The 25060-nt window shown below is 40.9% G+C and overlaps 1 protein-coding gene across 1 annotated transcript in view; it reads right to left on the bottom strand.

The window, feature by feature from the left end:
• The window catches only part of otog (otogelin), a 66287-nt gene that overhangs the window by 7437 nt on the left and 33790 nt on the right, over positions 1-25060 (bottom strand). Inside the window, exons 22-48 of the mRNA XM_080304041.1 lie at positions 24774-24912; positions 24400-24534; positions 24103-24249; positions 23495-23614; positions 23157-23273; positions 22854-23010; positions 22246-22272; positions 21735-21905; positions 17853-18131; positions 16693-16810; positions 13784-13863; positions 10421-13134; positions 9448-9625; positions 9112-9263; positions 8932-9021; positions 8660-8846; positions 8251-8471; positions 7902-8040; positions 7507-7695; positions 6547-6756; positions 6290-6394; positions 5386-5490; positions 5171-5272; positions 3666-3764; positions 3414-3454; positions 3137-3212; positions 2768-2946 (exon numbers count right to left, since the gene is read on the bottom strand). Of these exons, the coding sequence (XP_080160167.1) occupies positions 2768-2946; positions 3137-3212; positions 3414-3454; positions 3666-3764; positions 5171-5272; positions 5386-5490; positions 6290-6394; positions 6547-6756; positions 7507-7695; positions 7902-8040; positions 8251-8471; positions 8660-8846; positions 8932-9021; positions 9112-9263; positions 9448-9625; positions 10421-13134; positions 13784-13863; positions 16693-16810; positions 17853-18131; positions 21735-21905; positions 22246-22272; positions 22854-23010; positions 23157-23273; positions 23495-23614; positions 24103-24249; positions 24400-24534; positions 24774-24912 (6277 nt within the window). The remainder of the gene's footprint in view (positions 1-2767; positions 2947-3136; positions 3213-3413; positions 3455-3665; positions 3765-5170; positions 5273-5385; positions 5491-6289; positions 6395-6546; positions 6757-7506; positions 7696-7901; positions 8041-8250; positions 8472-8659; positions 8847-8931; positions 9022-9111; positions 9264-9447; positions 9626-10420; positions 13135-13783; positions 13864-16692; positions 16811-17852; positions 18132-21734; positions 21906-22245; positions 22273-22853; positions 23011-23156; positions 23274-23494; positions 23615-24102; positions 24250-24399; positions 24535-24773; positions 24913-25060) is intronic.

Genomic DNA, 25060 nt, shown 5'->3' with positions numbered 1-25060 from the left:
TCTGCTCTCAGGGGAGAAGTTTATGTGAGGTCAGGGCTGTAACTAGGGATGCTGTGGTATCTGTGACAACGCAGAGTCTGCTAAGTTTAATGTTGCTCTGTGTTTAGTACGTTACACACCAGCAAGAAAGCAGACATAACATAAATGAAGCTAACAGTTTTTTTCTTTAAATCATTTTTTTCTCCTGCTTCAGCAACAAGTTCTGTTTGTGTGCAGCAGTTTATTAGTTAAACTTTGGTCAAGTGAGATGACACAGCTGAAATGTGTAGGTTGCCAGTCCAACATAGGGCTAATACAGTGAGGCAGACAACCAAACATACCTATGAGTGAAGATACCAAGAGAGGAAGACCCCCACCCAAGCAGGAACCTTCCCCCTACTTGTCTGGGGGCAACAGTGTTAACCAATGTGCTTTTAAGTCACAAACTGCCAAAAAATCACAACTTTAGAGTGGGCCATCAAATACTTATCCAGATCACAGTCCATCACTATTCACAGGTTATTTTAATGTGTGAAGTACAGAAAGAAAGTAATATGTTTCCTTGTCATAGGCTCGCTATAGTACACAGACTAATGAGAATTAAAATCCAAATGCGATCTTGACTCTGAGCTGAATTTTGGTGAAGACCCGTTCGGCAATAATTGTATGTTCGATTAAAACTTTCTGGTAGAGAACACTCCCGCTAAAAATCCCATCAAAATATTTTCATCAATTTGACAAGTTATGCAACCAATTCATATGGAATAACAGAAGCCCTAGAATAAAGCTTAAAAAGCTACAGCAACCAATGGAGTCGGGTGGCCTGGGGGTCCCAAATTTACTGTTTTACCATTATGCATTCAGTCTGAGACACATGGTTCACTGGGCTATCTCTCCAGAACAAGCCCCCCCATGGTTTAGTCTTGAGAGTACCCTGTGCTCACCACTCCCTCTGATGCACATTTTAACCACCAAGCTCTCATCAGATATACAAACCAACCCCATTCTTTCGTTCCTGCAGACGGTCTGGAAGAAGGTGGCCTTGCCGTTAAATTTTAACTCCCACCTTCATACTGAGGCCTCCATATGGCTCAATCCCAAACTCTGCATTAATAAGTCTCCATTTCTGTGGGTCAAGAGAAGGATACTTGTTCTTGGAGACCTGTAATCAGGGGAGAATTCTCAAGTTCTTCAATGACCTTAAAGCACAGTTTCAGTTGCCACAGAGTCAGTTTTGGAGGTATTTGCAGCTCTGGCATTTATTGCTCAAAACCTTTGGTCTCCACACCACCTCCAACTATTGACTATCTCAGCTACATCAAAAAAACATCTTCGTGAAGTCTCTAAATATTACTCAGTGCTAATTAAGGGCATGAGTAAAGGGCTAACCGCCCTACGGTTAGCTCGGGAAGCTGACCTTGGTGTGGTTTTTACAGACCAGGAATGGACTGTAATTTTGCAGAATAGTAAAAAGATGTCCAGGGAACTTAGAACTAGACTAATCCAATTCAAATTATTACACCGAATTTACTGGTCACTACACAGATTGTACAGGGTGAACCTCATACAGTCTCCTGAATGCTGGAGATGTCAGACTGGGGTGGGCACATATTGACCCATATGATTTGGAGCTGTCCTATCAAATCAACTGTATGATGGGATATTCCTTTTTCGCCAAGACTATTCGTTTTGGGGGACCAATCACTCCTTAAACACGCTCTGCCTAAGGCTCCTGAGTGGGTACAGACTGCATTGATGCTGGGGTGTAAACTTATTATCTCCCAGTGGAAGGCCCCTTCCACCCCACTTGTCTCTGTATGGCATATTCAACTAGGGAGACTCGCTGCACTAGAACAACTCTCATACAGGCATCTGAATACACTGGAGAGCTTCCACCTGAAGTGGGATCCATATCTGTTCAATCAATCAATCAATCAATCAATCAAAGCTTTATTCGTCACATGCAGGTTGCCCTGCAGTGAAATGGGACCCCCCCCCCCCCGACCTTACACATATAGCACAAACATTACATGGGGATACAGGTCGGAGATTGGTAGAATCAGGAAAAAACATTGAAATGTACACTACAGTGGGGAAAGTACAAGAGGAAAAAAGAGACCCCTACTCATGCTGTGCTTCCATGGTAGGACAGCATGAGAACAGGAAACAAAAAAACTCCTTTGCACAAAAAAGCACATAAATGTCCACAGCACAACATTGTGAAGACATGACAAGCCACAGGGGTGGGTGGGGGGTGAGGAGTAATCCGAAGAAACACAGCAGCCACCCTGCACAGCGCTATCATCAGAATAAAAGGATCAGACTAGAACTTAGAGTGGGACAGACATTGGGATTCTGACGAAGCACTCTCAGAGATGACAGAGTGTGGCATGCAGCAAGACCCACGTAGTCAAAGGCTGGCTGTGTTGTTGTTGTTTTTTTGGGTGGTTTTTTGTTTTGTTTTGGGGTTTTTTGTTTGTTTGTTTATCTCTTGTTTTGTTTGTCCCCCCTCATTTTGGTTTTGTATTACTGTAGTACTGGTCGGCTGTTATGCTGATGCTATTTTTATGTGATGTGATTTGTATCTACAGTGGACTGTAGTGTTCTAAAAATTCAATAAAATATTAATCACAAAAATAAACTTTCTGGTAGCTCTTCTCATATTTAACACATTTTTAATGAGAAAATAAAGAGAAACAAGACTAACAATGAGGATGGAACCTTAACATAAAGTCAGTGAGATCAAGATCTTCAATAAAAGGTCTGTGCTGGTGTGTCGCGGTCTTACTGGTTGGCATTGGTTAGAGCAGTTGACGCTGAAAGTGTGGAGCACATGGAAGCCGCTTGCTGGGTCAAGGCTGCGGCTGCACTGCCGGCTGTAACACAAACCGTCGTCTCCACGCTCAACCAGAGTCTGACCGGGCCTCAACACTCCTCGCTCTCCAAACACACACACAGCCTCACGCACTAAACACACAGAGGTCAGAGGGTCCAAAGTTGCAGGCTGCACTTACAAGTGGTAAAAACATCTGTTTTAAACACTAACCAAACATTAGACAAACAGAATAAAAACAACATGCCCTAACGTGCACTCTGGCTCAGTTCAGAGCAGGTTTGGTAAGATTAAACTTAAAATGAATTCCTCGTCAGAACGTACCACACTTGTATCTTTTGCAGGCACACTGGTTCTGTGGATCGGCTAGAAAGGCCCGGTCCAGCTGGGCAGCCTCCCCCTGCAGAACACAGACAGAGAACCAGGGTTACAGATTTGTATTAATGCATACAGAATATACAAAGAGTACATTACACAAGGAACCCAAAAATATTAAAACACACAGAGCCAGCAGACAGACACCTGGATATATGACCCATAAAGTCAGGTTTTATGAGCAATAATCTGGAGATACAGTGTATTCAACAGGTTCAGGACTTACCAGGCCACATTTTGGGGAGGCAATCTTTTCACAGGAACACTCTGAAGACAGAAAATAAAAAAACGACCATTATTAAGTTGTTTAGCTGAGATGACACCACACAACACCAGATACTCTGCTTTGTCATAAAACAAATGTAATGTCATTTTAAATTGTGGTTCTAAAAAGATATGACAGGCCTAGTACTGATCTGAAAGAAAGGCTTTGGACTAATTTTATTGTTCCTATCATGGAAGGGTTTTCCCCTCATACCGCATGTTTGGTTGGGACAGCAGTGACCAGGATTGGACACAGAAACCACTGACATCCCAACAGGACACGTGAGCTGAGGACACCTGTAGGGTTCACACACTGTGCACACACAAAGAAAAACATGCAAGTCATTTATGCGTTCTAGCTGTCCAATAGTGGGATCATTTTAACATGAAGTGGATCAGCGCATTTTTATTCTTGGACTCCACTGCAGTGACTTTACATGAGTCATAGTTCAGAACAACAAAGGGTCTACTACACATGGCCTCACTACCAGAGATGGGCAGTAACATGTTAAAGCAACGTGTTACTGTAATCCGATTACTTTTTTCAAGTAACGAGTAAAGTAACGGTTTACTATTGCAAAAACAAAAGTAGTTGGATTGCTGTTACTTTCCTGTAAACACGCTGTGTTACTGCGTTACTACACTGTGATTTCGTTTGTGAGAGTGTCTCATGACAATGACGTACGAGTGTACGACGCCTGTGGCAGCAACAGACGTGTGTAGATCAACAATGGATAATATATGGAGTGCAGGAGAGGGTATGACCATTAAAGCTTGGAAGCACTGACATTGAATTTGATTCCGTAAAAAGTAACAAAAACATTATCGTCCGCTCTACACTCTGCGTTTGGAGAAAACTTCTTTCTACGGCAAAAAATTAAACTTTAAATCTAAGCAAGCACCTAGCACACTGCCACGGGAATGTGAAATTTACAGAGAAACCCCCAGATCCCCCACTGACATGACTGTTGAGGCACCGGGCAGACCTCCACCGATGGAATATGCTGAAAAAATAGAATTGGGCTGAAAGGTCTATTGCTTTATTACGTATTCGTGTTTTTAAAAAGTAACTAATTGCTTTTGAAACTAAGTAATCTGTAAAGTAATGGGATTACTTTCTTGGAGAAGTAATGAGTAATTAGTAACTAATTACTTTTTTCAAGTAAATTGACCAACACTGCTCGCTACACACTAGTTTTTTTCTGAGTGGCCCCTCCTAAACAGAATGTTTGAACAGAACATGGGCTTACAAAACAGAGATATTCACTCTCACTGACATCATACAGAACCAAGGGTAGAAACACAACTGTCCAAAACCGAGAGTCTGCAGCCTAAGCTTTTGGCTCTCAGGGATTACTTATGCACACACTGACCTTAGTATTTGAATCTCTAAGCAAGTCTAATGTGTACAGCCGCCTTTGTAACAGTAGACGTATGAGAGAAAATGAGGAAAGTATAATAATTCCCTTCTAAGTAACAAAGAATTGAAGTCGTGTTACAATTTTAAAATGATCCAACTATCAAAAAGCTTAAGATTAAGAACCAAGAATAAAAGCTGAGAACCCACATCTTTGTCACAGTTATATGTCACAGATATTTACAAAAAACACAAGTGACACGTTAAATCAGCCGACCTTAGACCTTTTCACTTTTTTACTCCAACTATTAGCTAAAGCTACAGGTGTGTGAGTGTGTGAGTGAAAGCGCGTGTGCTCTGACCACACTGGTAGGTGGGGCAGCAGCGATCTGTGGTGTTGCTGTCGACAGTCAGAATCTCACCATCCTGGCAGAGGGGAGGCGTCTCCACACAGGGAGCACACACTGTATGAAAACATACATTTGTAACCGCACTGATAACTTTAAATTATTCTCTAATAGCTAAATGTTGTGCCACAGAACAGAGAAGTTAATGTGATCAGTTTTTTTGAACTGACTGCAGATGTGGGCGAGACAGCAGCTGCCTTCAGCTCTGGTTGCAATCAGAATCTGGTCGTCTCTGCAGGTGGGAATGTCTGACTCACAGAGCACTGGATCACATTCTGCAACACAACAAAGAGGATTTGCTTTCTCTTTTTTTTATACTTTTGATAGTTTAACTTGTCAAGATTACAAGAAATAAGACAAATGTCCACCTCTGTGTGCCTACAGGTTGCAAGATTGGTGATAATAAAATTAAGAACATGTGCTCTAGAGGAGCAACAATGACACAGCCCCGAAACAGGAATGGTTTTACAGGTGAAGGACACTGACCTTTTTCCCTCCTCATCTTTTCTGATAGTTTTTTCACTAGTTTTGCATTTGGCTTGGGTCTGTGTCACTGCAGGTAGCATGAGATGGGGTGATACCTAGACCCTACAGATCACATCATCATTTTAATTTTCAGGTGTTTTTGAATTCAGGTCTCTGCAGGCTGATCACACTACCCAGTCCATATGCATATAGATATCCCACATATTTTTTTCCATTGAGATCTGACATGTTTTTAAAGTGTTCCTTTAATTTTCTTCAGCAATGTAGATATGCTTTATACAAGAGGTAACCTAACCTAGGTATGATACAAGCATGAAATTGTCTAATCTAAGGCTCTGTAAGAAAGCAGTGGGTTTTTGTTTGGTTTTTTTATTCGTCTTTGAAAACTGCTCTGCAGTTTTGAATGTGCAATGTTGTCTCTGTAAACTATGACATTTCTTAAGGCATTACAGTAAATATATTATATAAAATAATTCCTTGTGTGCAGTACTTACACAGCACTTAAACTACAATGTGATAGTTTTAAAAATGTGTCATCATCTGTCAGTGATCACAGTGTACATAATAAGTGGTCAACTGGAAACTCACCACAAACATAGTCTGGACAGCAGGAGTCCTGTCTGTAGTATGACACCAGCTTCTCCCCATATTTGCACTCAGGAGGGAGCTGGTCACACAGACTCTGGTTACATACTGCAAAGTTAGAAATCCCATTGTCTCATTAGATAGCTCATTCTTTTTTCTGTTTATTATGTCATAAATCAAAACAGTCTCAGGTCTAAAGAGTAACAGTTATTGATTTGGAGGCTATCTTGCATGTTTCAGACAAAAGCACTTAAACTCACCACAGACTTTTTGTGGGCAACAGCTGGTGTCATCAGCCAGACTGATGATCACCTCCCCTGCTCGACGGCACGCAGGCGCCACCATGCTGGAGCAGTTGTATTCCACGGGAACGATGGTGTCATTGTCGCAGCGGTACATGCAGCAGGCATCCTTCGAGGCTTTCCAAACCTCACCATGTGCACGAGGAACACCACCGCTGTCAGTGCAGGCTGCAGACAAACATACACTCTATTTTAGATACACATGACTACAATGAATCTTTTAAAGCTCAAACAGAATGTGGTTCAGCTGACTGATGCTGATTCAAATGGGAAACTTTCCCAAACTAAGAAATAATTGTATACGAATGACCTTTCACACAGATTTCAATGTAGGGCTATATTCATAGAGTATTTATAGAATTGTGCTTTTGTTATAAGTTGGATGTGCATTAGTTTCTAAAGATAATGAAATGGGTCTGAGAATAGACGACAAGACAGAAGACAAAATTTCAAGTTATGCATTTCAAAGTGCATAGAGTTAATGAGCTGAAATTTTGAGAAAATAACTCAAAATTTAAAGTTAGCTCTGCCAATCAGGATGCTCCATGAAGGTTCATTTCCTTGTCAGCTCCCAATGCTAAACAGGCAGGTCAGAAATGAGCAAACTTTCAAAACAATGGCAATTTATTCATGTTTACTATACATTGGTAGCTCACTGTGGAATCTGCTACCAGGTAAAAAGGTAATGATGCTATTCACACACTTGATTAGCAGAGCTAACCCACAATTTCAGCTTACTAACTCAAAATTTTGAGAAAATAACTTGAAATCTTTTCTCCTTTTTCATAGGCAAAAACAAGTTTCCTTAGACTAAACAGTTGCATAGTTCTCAGCATTTTCTTCTGATCCCATCACAATAATCCAATACACAGACCTTCCCTTCTTGCTTTGTGCTCTGTTGGTAAACTGGGCTCTTACCGCATTTGTCAGGTGGGATGCAGAGTGCAGAGTATGGCCGGTGAAGGAGTGTTCCCTCAGGGCACACACAGCCCTCAGTCAGGCCAGAACACTGATCTGGGTCAGAATCAAAGTCGTGGTTGGGGCAGGACTGAGACGTGCAGGCTGGTAGACAGGCCTGATACCTCAGAGTATTGGGACACACAAAGGCTGCAGGAGGAGACGCAGACATGTCAGTGCCATCAATCCATTATTTAGCACTTTCTCTAAAAACAGATCAATGGGATTAACTGGAGACCAAAATCAAAGCAGAGTTGCTCAGATGGAAGCGAATATAACAGAAGTTGTGACAGCTGGACATTAAACTAAAGTGTTTGCTTGCTACACAACAAGGTTTAATCTGACAACAATCTTACGGCAGTAATTTGGACTCCTCCACTCAATGCAGATATTGAATTTGTGACAGGAAGCCACATAAGCAGCCAGAGCCACACACTGGTTGTTCACATACTCCGAGTCTCGTACCCAAACCTCACAAAACGTGGTGGGTGGGACCTAAAAACAAAGAAAGAGCAATTACTTGAAACTAGTAATATTGTTACATAAGTATATTTGAATACCCCTATTTTGTAATTATATTTGCAACAATCTGCAGTCATTTAAAATGATATTTTTGCTCTTTTGACATCTTCTACTCAGAAATAACAGAAAGCTTCCCTGTAACTAAACACATCTGGAAATGAATGAATGTATGGATTTACATACAAAGGCATGGCAGGGGGTAAAGGCCTGGTTCTGCAGCATGAAGAAGCAGCTGGAGCAGTCACTGGTAGAGCAGTTGAGCTCACGGCGGCGGCTGTGGCTGATGTAACTTGTGGTATTAGGAACCTGCCAGCTGTCGATGAACACAGCTGGATCCTCACTTTCACCCACTGTGGTCCCATTTGCCAAAATCAGGTCGTTTGATGGATCTCCATCACAGAAGCCTAAGACATGCATTTGCATCATGAACATCACCTCAGTCGTGACATATCATGACATTTGTGTCCACAAAAGTGAAATAATGTTTTGATGGTGTGCCGAGAAAAACAGGGTCACTATGCCACAGGTTTTAAACCTACCAGAATGATATCTTTACTGTGTAATGTTAAAAAGAAAGAAATGTTTTTTTTACCACAGAGGCCCATGGTGGGCAGTTTGTTGCTGGAGCTGTCAGTGTCGATGACCATCATCCCTGTACTGTGGTACCACTGTAACTTAAGACCGGCCGGGCTGCGGATCAGGTACATGTTGCCTGTGTCGTAAATCTCAAAGCCGTACTTTTTGAATCGAGGTTTAGCATATCGTGAATTGACATACAGCTGAAAGAAAGCATCAAGAACTAAATGTCATCACGTAGATTTTTATCAGTGTTTTAGCTTTAATCAGAAGCAGAGTATCTCCTACCCTCCTCTGCAGCCTGTTGATAATGATGTGGTTGGATTTATGGGTGATGTTGAGTGCCACCAGACACAAGTTGGTAAAATTCCAGAAGAGCTTTAAAAAGCAAAAGAAACTCAGATGACAGAACAGAAACTTTTGTCCAGATCACTGTCAGAGCAACTGGCATGTGTGACATTTACTCACTGGTGACTGTGAGTCAGCGGGACACTCCTGAACCAGAACACTGACAGTTTCATTGGGCAGCTGGGTCACTATAAAAGAGGCAGCCTTGTAGATGGCAACGCTGTTCCCATCAAATGTGATCACGTTCAGATCAGGGAACATTGTGCATCGACCTGGCACAGTAGGGATACCAAAGAGCACAGTTAAAGATAACAATCTGCCAAAGCCAAATATTTATGGGAGACATTTAAGAATTATCATCATTCAGTCAGAGCAAAATTTAAAAGTGTGGAGCAGATTTTCTTGTAAAAAAAATAAATAAATAATGTGTTTCCTTCATTTATGTGTTTTCCTCACATGGACAGTCCCACTTAGGGCAGCACTTGTCTCCATTTACGAGGATAGCAAAGCCAAGCAGGCCACAGTTTGGAGGGTCGGCAGTGTAAGGGCAGCTCTGGGATTTGTTGAACAGGACGAGCTGGTTGTTGACACAGATGTACTTGGTGCAATCATCAACGATCTCTGCATATGGAGGCTGGTGCAAAATAACAAACAAACAAAAAAACCCAATAAAAATCAAAATAAAGGTTATTTGTTGTTTGTAATTAGGAAAGTAAAACCATGTTTTTTGGCATTGCAGTAACCAGTGAGCAACACTCAAGATTCACGTTCTATTATTTAAAAATATATTTAGTTGCAAGATCATAATTAGTAGATCATAATTGCATAACAGACCAGATTTAAGTGCACCTTAAATATTTAATCAGATATCTAAGCTTAATCTTTAGATGTTCTGTGTCTGAAATAAGCATGCTGTGCTAAACCAGGAAAAACACAAAAAAGGAACAATTCTACAGTCCTAGATATTCAGTCAGGACCACTAGTCAAAAAAGGCTGAAATTTCCCTCTGCAGGAAATATTATATATTATATTTATATAATATATAATATGTTTACAAATATATTATAAATATATTATATTTGTCAGCTTTGCTTTGTCCTGGCAATTCCCTTCCACACAAAACCATGAAGTTCAGGAAAGAGTAGCAAAAATAAATCCAGTGCAGAACAGAGAATACAAAAGATACAACAATTCAGACACTGCATAGAAAGAGAAGCTAGGATGAAGGTGGGTTGCAAAGTGGCTTGCAGATGTGCAGCAACTACAGGTGGGCAAAAGAAACTTAAAGCATGCTATCTGTGTAAAAGAAGAAGCAGATGCAAGCACTGAGATCAGCTGATGTGCTATTACTGCCTGAGTTTGACTTTGTAGCCTGCCTGAAGTAATCCAATAATAAACTGAAATGAAGCTGAATAATAAGTGAGCCCACCGTGCACATCCTTGTAGGTAATAAACTCATAGATGTTACTCCCTCTGTTGTGTGACTGGTTGTTTCCGCTGGTGTGTGAGGAAAAGCCAGCGCTGGAGATGTTGCTTCACTTGGACTCGTCCGATCAACTTTATCCAGCACAGTTGTTTGGACTTTAATGGCTGATGGACGGGAGGTTGTAGCAGATGTGGGAATACTGAGTTTTTGGGTGGAGCTCACCACATCAGGCACTGGTGTCACCGGTTGGGATGCAGATGGTGACACATCAGTCTCTGTAGTTGTTGAAGTTTCCTCAGATGTGGTTGGCTCTCTGTGGACTGAAGTTGGTATAGCTGTAGATGTTGTGAGTGTAGTTAAAGTAGGAAGAGGCAGTGGAGTAGTTATGGTGGTCGAGTGAGGTTCTGCTGTGGTTGTGTCAGGAGGTTTGGTTGTTTTTGCTGTGGTAACTGGCTCTGCTGATGTTGTGATGGTTGTAGTTGTCACTTCTGATGTAGTTGTTGTGTCAGAGCTTGGTGTGACAGTTGGTGGGCTGACAGTGGTTGATCTGGTGGTTACTGCTGCTGGCCTTGTTGCTACTGTTACCCTAGCGGTGAATGGCCTGATGGTTGCACGCTCAGTCGACGTGGTTCTGGGAGTAATTCTTGTTGTCACAGGAAGTCTGGGTGTTGTCCTGAGGGTGGTCGTCTGTGTGATAATGGTAGTTGTCAGAGTGGATGTAACCCTTGAAGTGGACACCAGCCGGGTGGTGACTTTGTCCAGGATAGTTGTTGTCCTAGGAGGTGCTGTGGAAGTAGTAGTGCCAAGTGGTGATGAAGATGGATGGGATGTGGTTGCAGATGTTGTTGACACCTGGACTCTGTCTGTTAGTGGATGCATTGTCTCTGTAATCAGTTGAACAATGACAGGTCTTTGTGTTGTGGTAGCAACAGTAGGTGGTGCACTTGCAGTTGCTGTGATAAGCTTTGTCTCAGGGGAAGAATGCATAGGCAGGGGTGTAGACAGTTTTTTGGTTGTGGTGGCTATGAATTTTGCAGTTGATATTTCAGGAGGTGTCCTGGTTTGGGCAGTGGTAGGTATCGATGCTGATGTTGCAGATGTTACAGTTGGCTCAGTTGTTAGTGGAACGTGAGGAATTGTGGTAGTTGCAGTGGACGCGACCACATGGACAACAGTTTCAGATTTGACCTCTGGTGTCGTCTCCACTGTGGCTCTGTAGACTGGGGTGGGGGAGCTCTGCCAATGAGAGGGGCGCCAAGGTTCTGAAATACTAATAGTAGTAGGTGGACCGGTGGAGCTATCAGTTATGGGGGATTTTGACACAGGAGTAGTTTCTATCAGGTTTGTTGTGATTATAGGAACTGTAGACACAGTGGATATTTTTGGTATTTCTGGAGGTCTTGAGGTTGCAGTGGCAATTGTGATGGTCATTCTGTCTGTAACCGGGACAGCTGCAGACCAGGAAGTTTTCTCAGTATAGACTGTAGATTTGGACAAAGGAGCAGTTGTGGTTTCAGCCTGTGCTGTGCCAGATGCAGGGGAGTCTGTTATAGACACTTTCTTTGTGATTGTTCTCCAGTCTGTAGTAGCTGAGGTAGAGGGAGATGGTACGTGTGTGCTTGGTGCAAAATGAGTGAGGGTTGTTGTCGTTAATTTGGGAGCCGTTGTTGTGGGCGTTGTCAGGTCTGTAGAGGTGGTGTGCAACATCCTCTCTGTGGTTACAGATGGTGTTATGATGTGTGGTGTTGTTCTAGTAGTAGTAAAAGGTGCAGCTGGTGTGACTAATTCCGTCATCTTCGTTGAAATGATTTCTGGCAAAGCTGTAGTTACTGTTTCCACAGAAGGAGAAGCTGGAAGAGCTACAGCTGTTGTGAAGGCTGTGCTTGGTGAGCCAGATGTGATGGATGTTGTAACTGTAGTTCCTTCCACTGTTGAAGATTTTGTTCTGGTGTCAGTGTGTGCAGAGATAGTTGTACTGGGAACTATAGTTTTTTCTGTAATTACAGAAGTTTCCGGGACCAGAGCAGGACTGGGGCTGGAAGCTGTGATGATCAGAGCGATCCCTGTGGAATGTGTTGTGGCCTCTGTGGTCTGCACAACTATAGGAGTGCTACTTGTGGTTGTCCCCTCTAGAGAGGTTTTGGTCGGAGCTGCAGTGGTGGTTGCTGACTCAGTAGTCACAGGAGTGATGGTGAATAGTGGCTGGAGGGAATCGGTGGACTTGGTGGTAGAAGTGAGCCAGAACAGGGGTGTCGTGGTGAAAGAGGTGCTACTTGTCCTAGAGGTGCTGGGACCAAAGGGACTGACAGCAGAGCTCAACGGTCCACTCATCCATTTTGTTGTACCCATAATAGTAGTGGGCGGAGCCACTGTCACTTTGACAGTTGACAATGGTTCCACCACCTCTGGTCTCACAGGAGTGGGCACTGCCGGAGGCATTGGGGGTTCTATTGTACTGGAAGGTTCAGGACTTGCAGAAGGAGAGATAATGGCAGGTGGTGTTTCTGAGGAGCTGGTGTGCAGACTCGCCTCTGGAACAGTGGAGGTGATTTTGGTTGTGGGAGCAGTGTGTGGAGGAGCAGCAGAGGCAGCAGTAGTGGAGGTGGTGGTATTAAAGGTACTGGTGGAGGCAGTAGTACTTGCAGTGGTTGTAGAAGTGGCAGCTGGCTGTGCAGCAGACGGTGTAACGGGCTGCACAGCGACTGGAACCTTGATACCTGTTCAGCCAATAAAAGGTTTGTTAGAGAAATAACAAGCTCAGAAAAGAGATACAGGTCATTAAGTGGACTGAAACAGTGCAGATGAGTTTGTTCATACTTTTAGCGTTTTAGCAGGGATATCAATGATTAGGTTAAATTTGAAACAACTGTAAATTCGTTTTCCTAAATGTGCAAAATTGTGCATCTAGGTGTATTACTAAAACCATAGCAATATTAACTATTAACTTGATTAACACAGAGAATTTAATAAGCTATATTACCTAACGCAAATATCAATGTAATTCGCATTTTTCATTTTTGTTATATTACTATATTATTGTGTTGATTTTACCTATAGCTTTTCTATAGGTTGCCTATTAAACAACACCTATTAACAAATTGAGGAAAGTATATCAATTTTTATAATACAGACACTAAGGTAAGATTTAAAAATGACAGAACAAAATTTTATGACTAACAGTTGAAACCTTTCAATGACATCCGAACAATATACATATATACCTTAAAAACCTGTTATTAGCTTTATTAGCAAAAATTATCAAGTATCAGTATCAGTGCTTACTAATATTTAAAAAAACTACCAACTAACTAGTATGTTTTGCCTTTATAAATACTGTTCATCATAAAGTGTTACACAGATACTCACAGTCTTCAATGTACACACACCGATGAGTGACCTCATCCAGGACCATGAGTGGGGGACAGACAGGAAGGCAACCCTCCACTCTGAACAGAAAACAATTGACAGCTGAAACTATAAACTCTGCATCGGTACTCAGAGGCCAAAGCATTAAGAGCTGTTAACAAAGGACTGCGCATACAAAATACAGTGGGGCAAAAAAGTATTTAGTCAGCCACCGATTGTGCAAGTTCCCCCACCTAAAATGATGACAGAGGTCAGTAATTTGCACCAGAGGTACACTTCAACTGTGAGAGACAGAATGTGAAAAAAAAAAAAAATCCATGAATCCACATGGTAGGATTTGTAAAGAATTTATTCGTAAATCAGGGTGGAAAATAAGTATTTGGTCAATAACAAAAATACAACTCAATACTTTGTAACATAACCTTTGTTGGCAATAACAGAGGTCAAACGTTTACTATAGGTCTTTACCAGGTTTGCACACACAGTAGCTGGTATTTTGGCCCATTCCTCCATGCAGATCTTCTCAAGAGCAGTGATGTTTTGGGGCTGTCGCCGAGCAACACGGACTTTCAACTCCCGCCACAGATTTTCTATGGGGTTGAGGTCTGGAGACTGGCTAGGCCACTCCAGGACTTTCAAATGCTTCTTACGGAGCCACTCCTTTGTTGCCCGGGCCGTGTGTTTTGGATCATTGTCATGTTGGAAGACCCAGCCTCGTTTCATCTTCAAAGTTCTCACTGATGGAAGGAGGTTTTGGCTCAAAATCTCACGATACATGGCCCCATTCATTCTGTCCTTAACACGGATCAGTCGTCCTGTCCCCTTGGCAGAAAAACAGCCCCATAGCATGATGTTTCCATCCCCATGCTTCACAGTAGGTATGGTGTTCTTGGGATGCAACTCAGTATTCTTCTTCCTCCAAACACGACGAGTTGAGTTTATACCAAAAAGTTCTACTTTGGTTTCATCTGACCACATGACATTCTCCCAATCCTCTGCTGTATCATCCATGTGCTCTCTGGCAAACTTCAGACGGGCCTGGACATGCACTGGCTTCAGCAGCGGAACACGTCTGGCACTGCGGGATTTGATTCCCTGCCGTTGTAGTGTGTTACTGATGGTGACCTTTGTTACTTTGGTCCCAGCTCTCTGCAGGTCATTCAGATTATCAGTGGTCTTGTATGTCTTCCATTTTCTGATGATTGCTCCCACAGTTGATTTTTTCACACCAAGCTGCTTGCCTATTGTAGATTCACTCTTCCCAGTCTGGTGCAGGTCTACAATACTTTTCCTGGTGTCCTTCGAAAGCTCTTTGGTCTTGGCCATGGCGGCGTTTGGAGTCTGACTGTTTGAGGCTGTGGACAGGTGTCTTTTATACAGATGATGAGTTCAAACAGGTGCCATTCATACAGGTAACGAGTGGGGGACAGAAAAGCTTCTTACAGGAGACATTACAGGTCTGTGAGAGCCAGAGATTTTCCTTGTTTGAGGTGACCAAATACTTATTTTCCACCCTGATTTACGAATAAATTCTTTACAAATCCTACCATGTGAATACATGGATTTTTTTTTTCACGTTCTGTCTCTCACAGTTGAAGTGTACCTCTGGTGCAAATTACTGACCTCTGTCATCATTTTAAGTGGGGGAACTTGCACAATCGGTGGCTGACTAAATACTTTTTTGCCCCACTGTAAATAGAAGGAAAACTAATCAAGGATTTTATTTCTAAAAGAGGAACACTGTCATAATTCTCTTTTTAAACAATATCATGATCAGCATCAGGAAAGTTTCAGCAACATCTCTGAAATAAACTTTAAAAAATACTTCAAAAATTTTTCATTAATATTTAAGATCATAAATTGTATGACGGAGCAATAATCCCACATTTCTCTCAAGTATAGTAATGATGGATAGCTCCCATAAGCGTATTTTTGTTGTTGTTGTTGTTGTTGTCGTCATTACAAGATCTTTTATTGTGATTATAAGATCCCAGTTTCATAATTATGTGATTCCCCCCAAGTTCTCATTAAGTATGAATTGAAAAATGAAATTTGTAAAGTTTCTGTCAGTTCAAACATCAGCTCAGCATTTTCACTAAACATGTATTTGCAAGTAGTCAGGTTGATTAATGTCATACTAGAGTAAAAATAGGATGGCAGTCTGGAAAATCAATGCAATTACAAGTAGTTGTGGCGACCAAGCGTTCACCCAGTGGTTGACTGTGCAACTCTCTGGCCAACCATTTTTGGTTGGAAAGAGATTACACAGAAGAAACTTCACAGTTAACCCAGAGAAAGACAAGCTGCATCGAAACAAGTGAGGCCCAACTCAGACTGACTGCAGTCACTGCTGGATGGGTTGGAGAAAGTTTGCAGGTAAACAAATAGATTGCCATTACGCTTCAATCAATCTGAATCAGTCTCCACTGATGAGCACAACTCGTTTCCAGTGTGTCTCTTTGCAGTAGGGAACTTGATTCAATTGGTAGCCAACTGATTGTCCTCTTGTTATATTCCTAAGTAAAAGCAAGGATCCCAAGCGCCTATGTCATTTTGAGGTTAAATTGCTGTGCTGCAGGAACTACATTACCATTCGTGAAAGTGTTTTTGGATTTCTGTTTCAAATCTATGAGGTTTGGTTGGGCTCTGAATGAAAACAGATTTGCAATTTTTGCAAATTTATCACAGCTAATCAGCATATTATCACAAACAGATTGATCTCATTTAATCACAAACTGATACTAGAATGATGCTATCTTATTGCTGATTTGATGCAGCAGAGTCACTTTGTGGATGCACATGCTTGAAGACCTGGTCCCAGTCTTTGAAGTCTTTAATGTATGCGTAGAACTGACTGTTCAAGCTGATAATTCTGGCTGTAATGTTCAAAGTAAAGGGGAAGATCTTACTGTGGGATGGTGATACAGGCTTCAGCGAACGGGTCGCTGCATGTCTTGAAACAGGGGCTGACGCAGGCGTCGTACCTCCACTGACAGCGAGGAGCTGGTGGGGCGTCTGGGTTTGGGCCTGATCAAAAACACACAATACTTATTAAATGCTTAGTAAGCTTAGTAAGCATTATGGTAATATGTGACAGTTTAATCACCCCTAAAGTTACAATGTACACATGGCTGAGAAACAATCAAAACAAGGATTTAGTATCATTCATTCATGCAAATATCATTCATTCTGTAAATTTACATTATGAAACAAAAATAATGCTCATTTTAAATGTTTCTGTATATTAAACATCACATTTTCTATCTGGACTGACTAGAAAAAGATCAACACCATTAGCATGTCTGTATCTGGACTGGCATTTACTGCCATCAGCAAATGTTGCTGATATATTTTTAGCATCAGTTATTAGCCTCACTGCCCTGTTAACAGAAAATATGAGCAGAGGAGCCAGTAGTCTTGACCCTTGGCACCACAGAGAAGCAATAACGACCCACTGAATCCTTGCCGATACCCGAGTCAAAAATATAAAGCAGCAAATTAACCCAAGGTCCCTAAGGTAAACATCTAAATAAACAGGATGTTGATATAGAAGCAAACTGAACTGAGCAAAGAAAACAAGAGCAGATGTAAGATGTAAAAGTGAGGTCAGAGGTCAAATGTCGCATGATATTTGAATGCAAACTATAATGTGATATTTAGAATCCTTACATAACAGTAAGGCAAATTTTAATGGATTATTAACACGACTCCCTCTACACTCCTACAAAGATTTAGCAGAATTCATTTAAAACTTTTTGAGCTTTCGTGTTAACAGACAGAAAGAATATCACGCTTGCAAACGCTGCCAAAACAGTCGAGGTAACTAACATCTCTACTGTGATTTAACTCTAGAACATGCTGGAAGTCTGTTTATATGCAAGTCATGGTTCAAGTAAGTCTTTCACATCAAAAAAGTTAGGTTAGAAAAAGTTGTGCTTGTGAGGTCTTAAGCAGCCAGTTTCCAGTTCCAGCCCTGTCATCATGACCGCATTATTTTTTTTGTTATGATCATAAATAAAAAAATCAGCAACACTGATGATTACTGAGTGTTATGTGATGTGCTGCTGACCTGACAGTTTGAACAGCGTGGCCTTGCGGAAGCTGTCCAAGTGTTTGTATTTGATTAGGTAGAGGCGAGGTACAGCAGCATATAAGAAGAAGCCGGGTTTTGCATGGGACTCGAGTGAGTCATAGCCTGGGATCCAGGTGTTCCTGCGGAGGATGAAGGTGGCTCTTTCCCAGAATGCCTCGCTCTCCTGCCACTTGGCCAACGTCAACTGGCCATTGGGGCTAGCAGACAGGAAGTAGTTTGGCCTGTCAGCTGCCTCAAAGGAAACTCGTGACGTGTCTGAGTAAAAAAAAAAGAAAAAAATTCACAAGTATAAAGAAAAGCTCGCAAAGCAGAAGAGCTACTGTGATTATGTTTTTTAAAGGACAAATAAGACAAGTTGCTTGAATTTACCAGTTCTACTTATGCACAGTCACACTCTGGTGTTAAAAAATCTGAATAAGTTGGGGTGGAGTATTCTTAAAAAAACTGAAGAATTAATTAAAGTGTTTGAGGCTTAAAACGGATGAAAAGTGAAAAGTGAAACAAGGTACATCAGTGTGACTTCAAGGCGGAAGCAGAAACGTGAGCATTGATATTGTCATGTTTTTGAGTGGCAGGTTATTTCAAGTGTAACATTTCTATCAGCTCAGCAAATATCAGCAAACACAAAAAAATGGCTGCTAGCTAAAGGTATTGTATTCCTGATAAGAAACGCAGGACTGGACAGGAAGAATGGCTTTTTTTAAAATCAGATATTGGACCTGTATATGATATGAAGGTGTGTTTTTTCATACTGGGAAACATCTTGCCAAACAATAGTACACTAACTTTGTGGTATTGAAAGGTTTCATGAAAGTACTCTGTTGCACTATGTTGGACTGGTGCACAGTAGCTGCGGTGTTCTCAGTCAGTGTTAGGTTACATCAAGAGATCAAATTAAACTTAAGCTGATGATGCTTAGATTCATTCACTGAATTCAACCTTTATTTCAACTGTTTGCTCTCTAGTATAAATACAGTATAAACAGCATACTGCCACTGTAAGGAACAGCTTTTATATATTATTATTAACACTGAGTTACATACTGTTTAACTCAGTTGTGTAAACCAACAAAGATCAAATTCCTGCTCCTCACATACAAGGTCTTGAATAATCAGTCCCCATTTTATTTTAATGACCTTATAGTACCCTATCACCCTTGCACTGCAGGTTTACTTGTTGTTCCTAGAGTATTTAAAAGTAGAATGGGAAGCAGAGCCTTCAATTTTCAAGCCCCTCGTCTATGGAACCAGCTTCCAGTTTGGATTCAGGAGACAGACACTATCTCTACTTTTAAGATTAGGCTTAAAACTTTCCTCTTTGCTAAAGCATAGTTAGGGCTGGACCAGGTGACCTTGAATACTCCCTTAGTTATGTTGCAGTAAGTGCAGGCTGCTGGGGGATTCCCGTGATGCACTGAGTATTTCTTCTTCAGTCACGTTTCTCACTCACTATGTGTTAATAGACCTCTCTGCATTGAATCATGCTTGTTATTAATCTCTGGCTCTCTTCCACAACATGTCTTTTATCCTGTCTTCCTTCTCTCTCCCCAGCCAATCATGGCAGATGACTGCCCCTCCTTGAGCCTGGTTCTGCCAGAGGTTTCTTCTTGTTAAAAGGGAGTTTTTCCTTCCCACTGTTGCCAGCTGAAGTGCTTGCTCATAGGGGGTCATATGATTTCTAAGTTTTTCTCTGTATGTATTATTGTAGGGTCTACCTTACAATATAAAGTGCCTTGAGGTGACTGTTGTTGTGGTTTGGAGTTGTATAAATAAAATTGAAAGAAAGAAAGATCCTCATAGCAGCACATTTAACATGGCAGCTGAACACAGCCTTTACACAAAGAAAACCTACTGGTACTCACAATAGAAATTATTTAGTGGTGCAGCTTTATTTTCACTTTTTCACCAAAACTGAAGGCCAAAATACAATAGAAGTTTTGAATCCATATTACATGTTCTTATGCTTATCACTTGATTACATTCCTCGGTCCTCTTTTCAAGTGTAAAATAATTTTTAAAGTTTATTAAGTGGAAGAAAATGTATATTGTATGAAAATAATCCAAAGTGCAGCAGTATCTCCGCTCACATGTGATAAAAAGTGAGACTAGCTTTGGAACAAGCTAGTGTCTTGGCTTGCTCACCAGCCTGCAGCTCAGGTTGCTATATTAGCATTTAGCAATCTGATCTCTGGGCCATGCTACCAATGTAAGTCAATGAGAGTCCATCTCCTCCATCAGTGTTTTCACAGGTCGCACTCAAATCATTCCAAACACTGCCAAACACAAAGGAAACAGTGAAAGATGAGAAAGCCAGCTAGCCTGTTTTCAGTCGCTGCAGAGAGAGATTCTTAGTGAAACTCTGATTTTCTCATTAATGTAAGATGACAGGATGGAGAAAGATCATCCAGAAAATAAAATGTCAAACACATGTATGTTATGTAGGAATCGTGCTTTCATCAGGAAAAGAAGTTCAAGCTCAAACTTTAAATTCAAACACTAGAAGGCACCACAAGGCAGTTTTTAAAGCGCTAATAAGCTAACATTAATTATGACGTAAATACCAGCAGTCCCCACCCTTTTTTGCGCTATGGACTGGTTTATGACCAACAATATTTTCATGGACCAGCCTTTAAGGGGTCACAGATACAACTAAATAAAACCAGTACCGGTACAAAAAAAAAAAAAAAGATTTATTCATAACACACATGAAAAGGCCCAGGGAAACAGAGTTAACAATAAAAACGATAAATAAAAAAAAGATAAAAACCAATAAAAAGCCCTGGAAACCATAAATCTCACACCCGAGCCTCAACTCTCGTGGGCCGGTACCAAACAACTAACGGTCCGTGGCCCGTGGGGACCACTGCTCTAAACAAACTTTACACAGCTGCTCTCAGTCTAGTGGAGTTTTTTAACACATGTTTTGGTTTTTGGAACTTTTATGTTCACTATTATTAATAATAAATTTAAAAGGTGTGAGGCAGATAGCATCTGCTCAGCAAAGGCCAACCAAACAATGAGTGCAATAGCAACAGCAATCAACAGCTAAAAGAAGAGAAAACATTGGGTTAACAATTATTTGCTAAAACTTTACAATGATAATATATCGCTGCTGTATTTTCAGCTTGATTGCTAAGCTTTGTATTTTGAAATTGATAGCTGAATATATATAAATAGAGTCTACCACACTTACAGAATAGATATTAAAGTTTGCATTCTTACGCCTTTTTCCTTCGTGTTGTTTTTTTTCTTCCAAGAAAAAAGAACTGGACTCCTTGTCCAGTCACCAGAAGGTAAAGAGTCAGAGTTGAGAAACCAGACATTACAGATTTGGCCAAAGAAACAAATTTTTTTTTAGCTGTGAATTTAACATCAGAGCTCCCCTGTTTAAACAGCTTCCTACTGGCTTTCAACCAGCATACCTGCATCTCTTTCATTCAGGAGCCTGCTGTATTCTGCTGACAGGAAAATATACCACTGTGGTATCTACACAACGATCAAACTTTCCCAAACCCACTACAGAAGATCTCTTTCATGCACTGATACCACCAAACCCTACACTAGTAAAGCAGACACAGACTGTTTTCTACATTGAAAAGAAATGAGTGTAAAATAAAACTATAAAGCTTCTGAACTAACCAGTTTCCCACACTCACTAAATATAAAAACACAAGAAACTTCCTTCCTCTTGGAAGTCATAATTATTGTCAACAGTTGTAATTAAAATGCTGACATCATCATTTGAAATAGAAGAAAAAAAACGAAATCAGTTTTTGAGCAGTTATTATTTTTCCTGCAATGAAATGAATCTCTCTCTGTATACAAAGTAAACCTTTTCATTTTAAACAAATTCATTCACCGTGTGGTCGCGCTCTGCTGAGGCCAGGTGTCATCATGAACAGCGAGATGATGTCAGGGGTGTCGCTGATGTTGCCACGCTGCAGGAACACAAAGCTGCTGGATTTGCTGGCTGCCAACAGTGTCGTCCGATCCCTGAAGGTAAAGAGCCTGAAGGGACCTTTACCCAGAACTGCAGACAGGCATCCACACTTTATTGTAGGATTTTACCTCTTTGAACTCATAATTTCTCCAACAGCCTAAAAACTGCTGTTCTATCACTGCATAATACTTGACTGTGAGTGGTCATTTCATTAAAATAATCAATGTTGCATTGCATATTATTGCATTTTAATAATACATTTATACTTCTTTATATAAAGTGCAGGGCATATCATTTATATATAGAAATCTCCCTCTCTCTCTCTCTCTCTCTCTCTATACATACTGTGTGTGTGTGTGTGTGTGTGTGTGTGTGTGTGTGTGTGTGTGTGTGTGTGTGTGTGTGTGTGTGTGTGGAGAAATTGCTATACCTTTGTTGTAGAATTCACAATCGTACGCTGCACGGAAACAAAGAGACTCTTATTAATAACAGGATGAGTACTACTACTATCAATAGTGATATAAATACTATGAAAGTAGTACTGAAAGGTACTTTATAAGCACGAAAAGTAGATATTAATTTTTATTAGAGCCTAACCAGTATAGGATTTTAAGATCAATATCAATATATGGTCATTTAAAATGCCCCACAACATAGTTTAAACTTGCATCAAGTTCTTCCCTTTTATAGTTTCCATCTTGACATTTACATAAATTATCTAATTTTACTGTTGAGAAGAATTTATATATAATTAATTATGACAACTATTAATAATAATTTGCTTTTCAACAACCGCTTTTCAACTGATAGCAGTTTAACTGATAACGATGTAACTACAATTAGAACATCATTTTTTTTTTAGTTTTTATGTTTTTTTCCAGATAAGCTATTGAAGCTCAGTTATTCCTCTGTAATTAATTAAACATACAATGTCTACATTAAAATGTTCAAAAAGGAATGCTTTAACAAATAAAATCTGCAAACGTTAGCAAGAAACACTAGATGGGAATTTTACTCCCTGTGGTCTGACTGACTCACGGCATAGAGAAGGAGAACGCCAGTCCACAGGTACACCCTGGTGGCAGCAACGCTGGGCGTACGCCGCCACACTGGTGCAGAAACACTCGCAGTCGCCTCCTCGGCTGCAGGCACATGTGTCTGCTAGACAGTTCATATAAAACCAGGTGACATCCACCTAAGGGCAAATATAAGAAATAATTTTTTTACAAATTTATTACAAATAGATGAATTAATAGCAAGTAGAATTTTACCCCTTAATTAAAAAATAAAAAGTCTGTAGTACTTGTAAAAAGCCCAGGGTAGAGACGTTTTGTTACTCACCACTGGGTGGCAGGCTTGGAAGATCTCACTGAGCAGGACAGCACATTGTCGTTTTGCAAAAGGTTCTCTGAGTGGACTGAGAGTGCAGGGATGTCTGATATCTGGACTGTTTACACACTAAAGACGCACACATACACAGGGAGATAAAAAGAAACATTTATGTCAAATGAGAAAGATCAATTTCACTATAAATGAATCACTATTTCAGTTTTCAAATAAACTGAAGTTGTGATGAATAGGCTTGCAAGTTATTGTCCAAGTGAAATGTTAATTTCACAGTTAATTGCCTTCATTAGATCATCAGAGCATGATGAACATACAGGTGATGTTTTGCTCACCTCTGTTGCAGTCCAGCTGTTTCCAAACTCCTGTGGTGTTGGGGAGTCGATGTTGTCAGGCGTTCGCATCTCATTCACTGTCTTCAAGTCAAAGTTCCCACACAATCCGCTCAGCTTCCCCTGAACACATCACATCGCCTCTTTTTAGCCTGTTAGCTCATATGTTGTTAATACCGTCATGATATTACATTTTACTTTATATCATAGCCTCTTAAAATTTGTGACTGACAGTAACACAGAACTGCCTGTTGGATGCTGCTCTGAGAGTGGTGTGTTCAACAGTCTGAATGAAAAAAAATCTGTTAAGTTCTTCAGTGCTTCTGAGATGATTCGCTGTATGTTCCTTTGTGAAAGGAAAGGACGTGCCACGATTCATAGCAACATACCGTCCGACCTTTCACAAAAATAATCAGCTAAACTACAAGTGATTCCCATCATGGCTGCAGATAACTCAGAGGTCACTCAGCTCAATTAGGAACCAGAAAAATCCTAAAATATCAAACTGGTATAACATCAGTTTATTAGGTATCATTTGTGGAGTCACCTTATATTGAAGATCAGCTGAAGATCTGCAAAAAACAAAACAAAACACTGAACCAGCATCTTACCTGCCAGCGAGGTCCAACCTGGACATGCACTGTAGTCTTTCGGTCCCAGAGGACTGTGACGTCTTCCTCTGGGAAATGAATCGCTGTGAAGTACCCAGCTGGCCAGATGAACATTATCTGCTTCCTGTCAATCACACTGGATGGATTCTGCATAAACGAGTGACTGTAGTTAGATGGCAGCTATCCACTGAAAAATCCTTAAATCTTATTCAGAAGAAACAAAGATGACACACAAAGACACTGTGCAGCACATCACTCTGCGCTAGCAGTAGAAATTGCTTTAAAAGTGACTCTTACTGGCTTCCCAGTGTCATCATCAAAAGCAACAAAGGATCTTCCAACATTGATCAGCAGGGACTTCCTGCAGATGATTCCACTGTCAAAACAGTCGATGTTCTCAGCTGTGACACTGAGCATTATATCAGCACTGCTCTGTGGAGGTGAGAAAACACAGCTGCTGTAACAGTAAATGTCTTTATAGCTTAGAAATCTCAGTGTAACAATAGGCTTAGTGTTTATTATTACAGAGTAAAGCAGGTTTGTGTGTGTGTGCATGTGTGTGCGTGTGTGTGTGTGTGTGTGTGTGTGTGTAAGGGGGGGGTCCACTGTTATGGACCAAAAAGTATATCACATGCTCATGTAATGGCTATAATAATCTTTTTCTCACATACCTTTACAAGATAAACTTTACATGCTCCAACGTAGTCGAATAACAGCCCATCAAACGTCCTGTAGTGGCGATCACCGTAAGCCGTGCACAACGATGGACACGGCTGAAATACACACTGGAACGTCCCATGCTGGCAAACACTACAAAGACAGCAATGCCTCAGTGATTCGGCATCAACTTGTTCCCACTTAGTTAGAGGACATTTTTTTCACATCTAATGGCCTCCTTTTGTTGAGAGCCTCAGGTTTACAGAAGGCAGAAAAGTGACCGGTGAATTGTCAAAGGCTG

Source organism: Astatotilapia calliptera, chromosome 1 (genome assembly GCF_964374335.1).
Source record: "Astatotilapia calliptera chromosome 1, fAstCal68.1, whole genome shotgun sequence".
In the NCBI taxonomy this organism is placed as follows: Eukaryota; Metazoa; Chordata; class Actinopteri; order Cichliformes; family Cichlidae; genus Astatotilapia; species Astatotilapia calliptera.
Note: the sequence above shows the minus strand (reverse complement) of the source record. Positions and strands in the feature narration are given on the sequence as shown.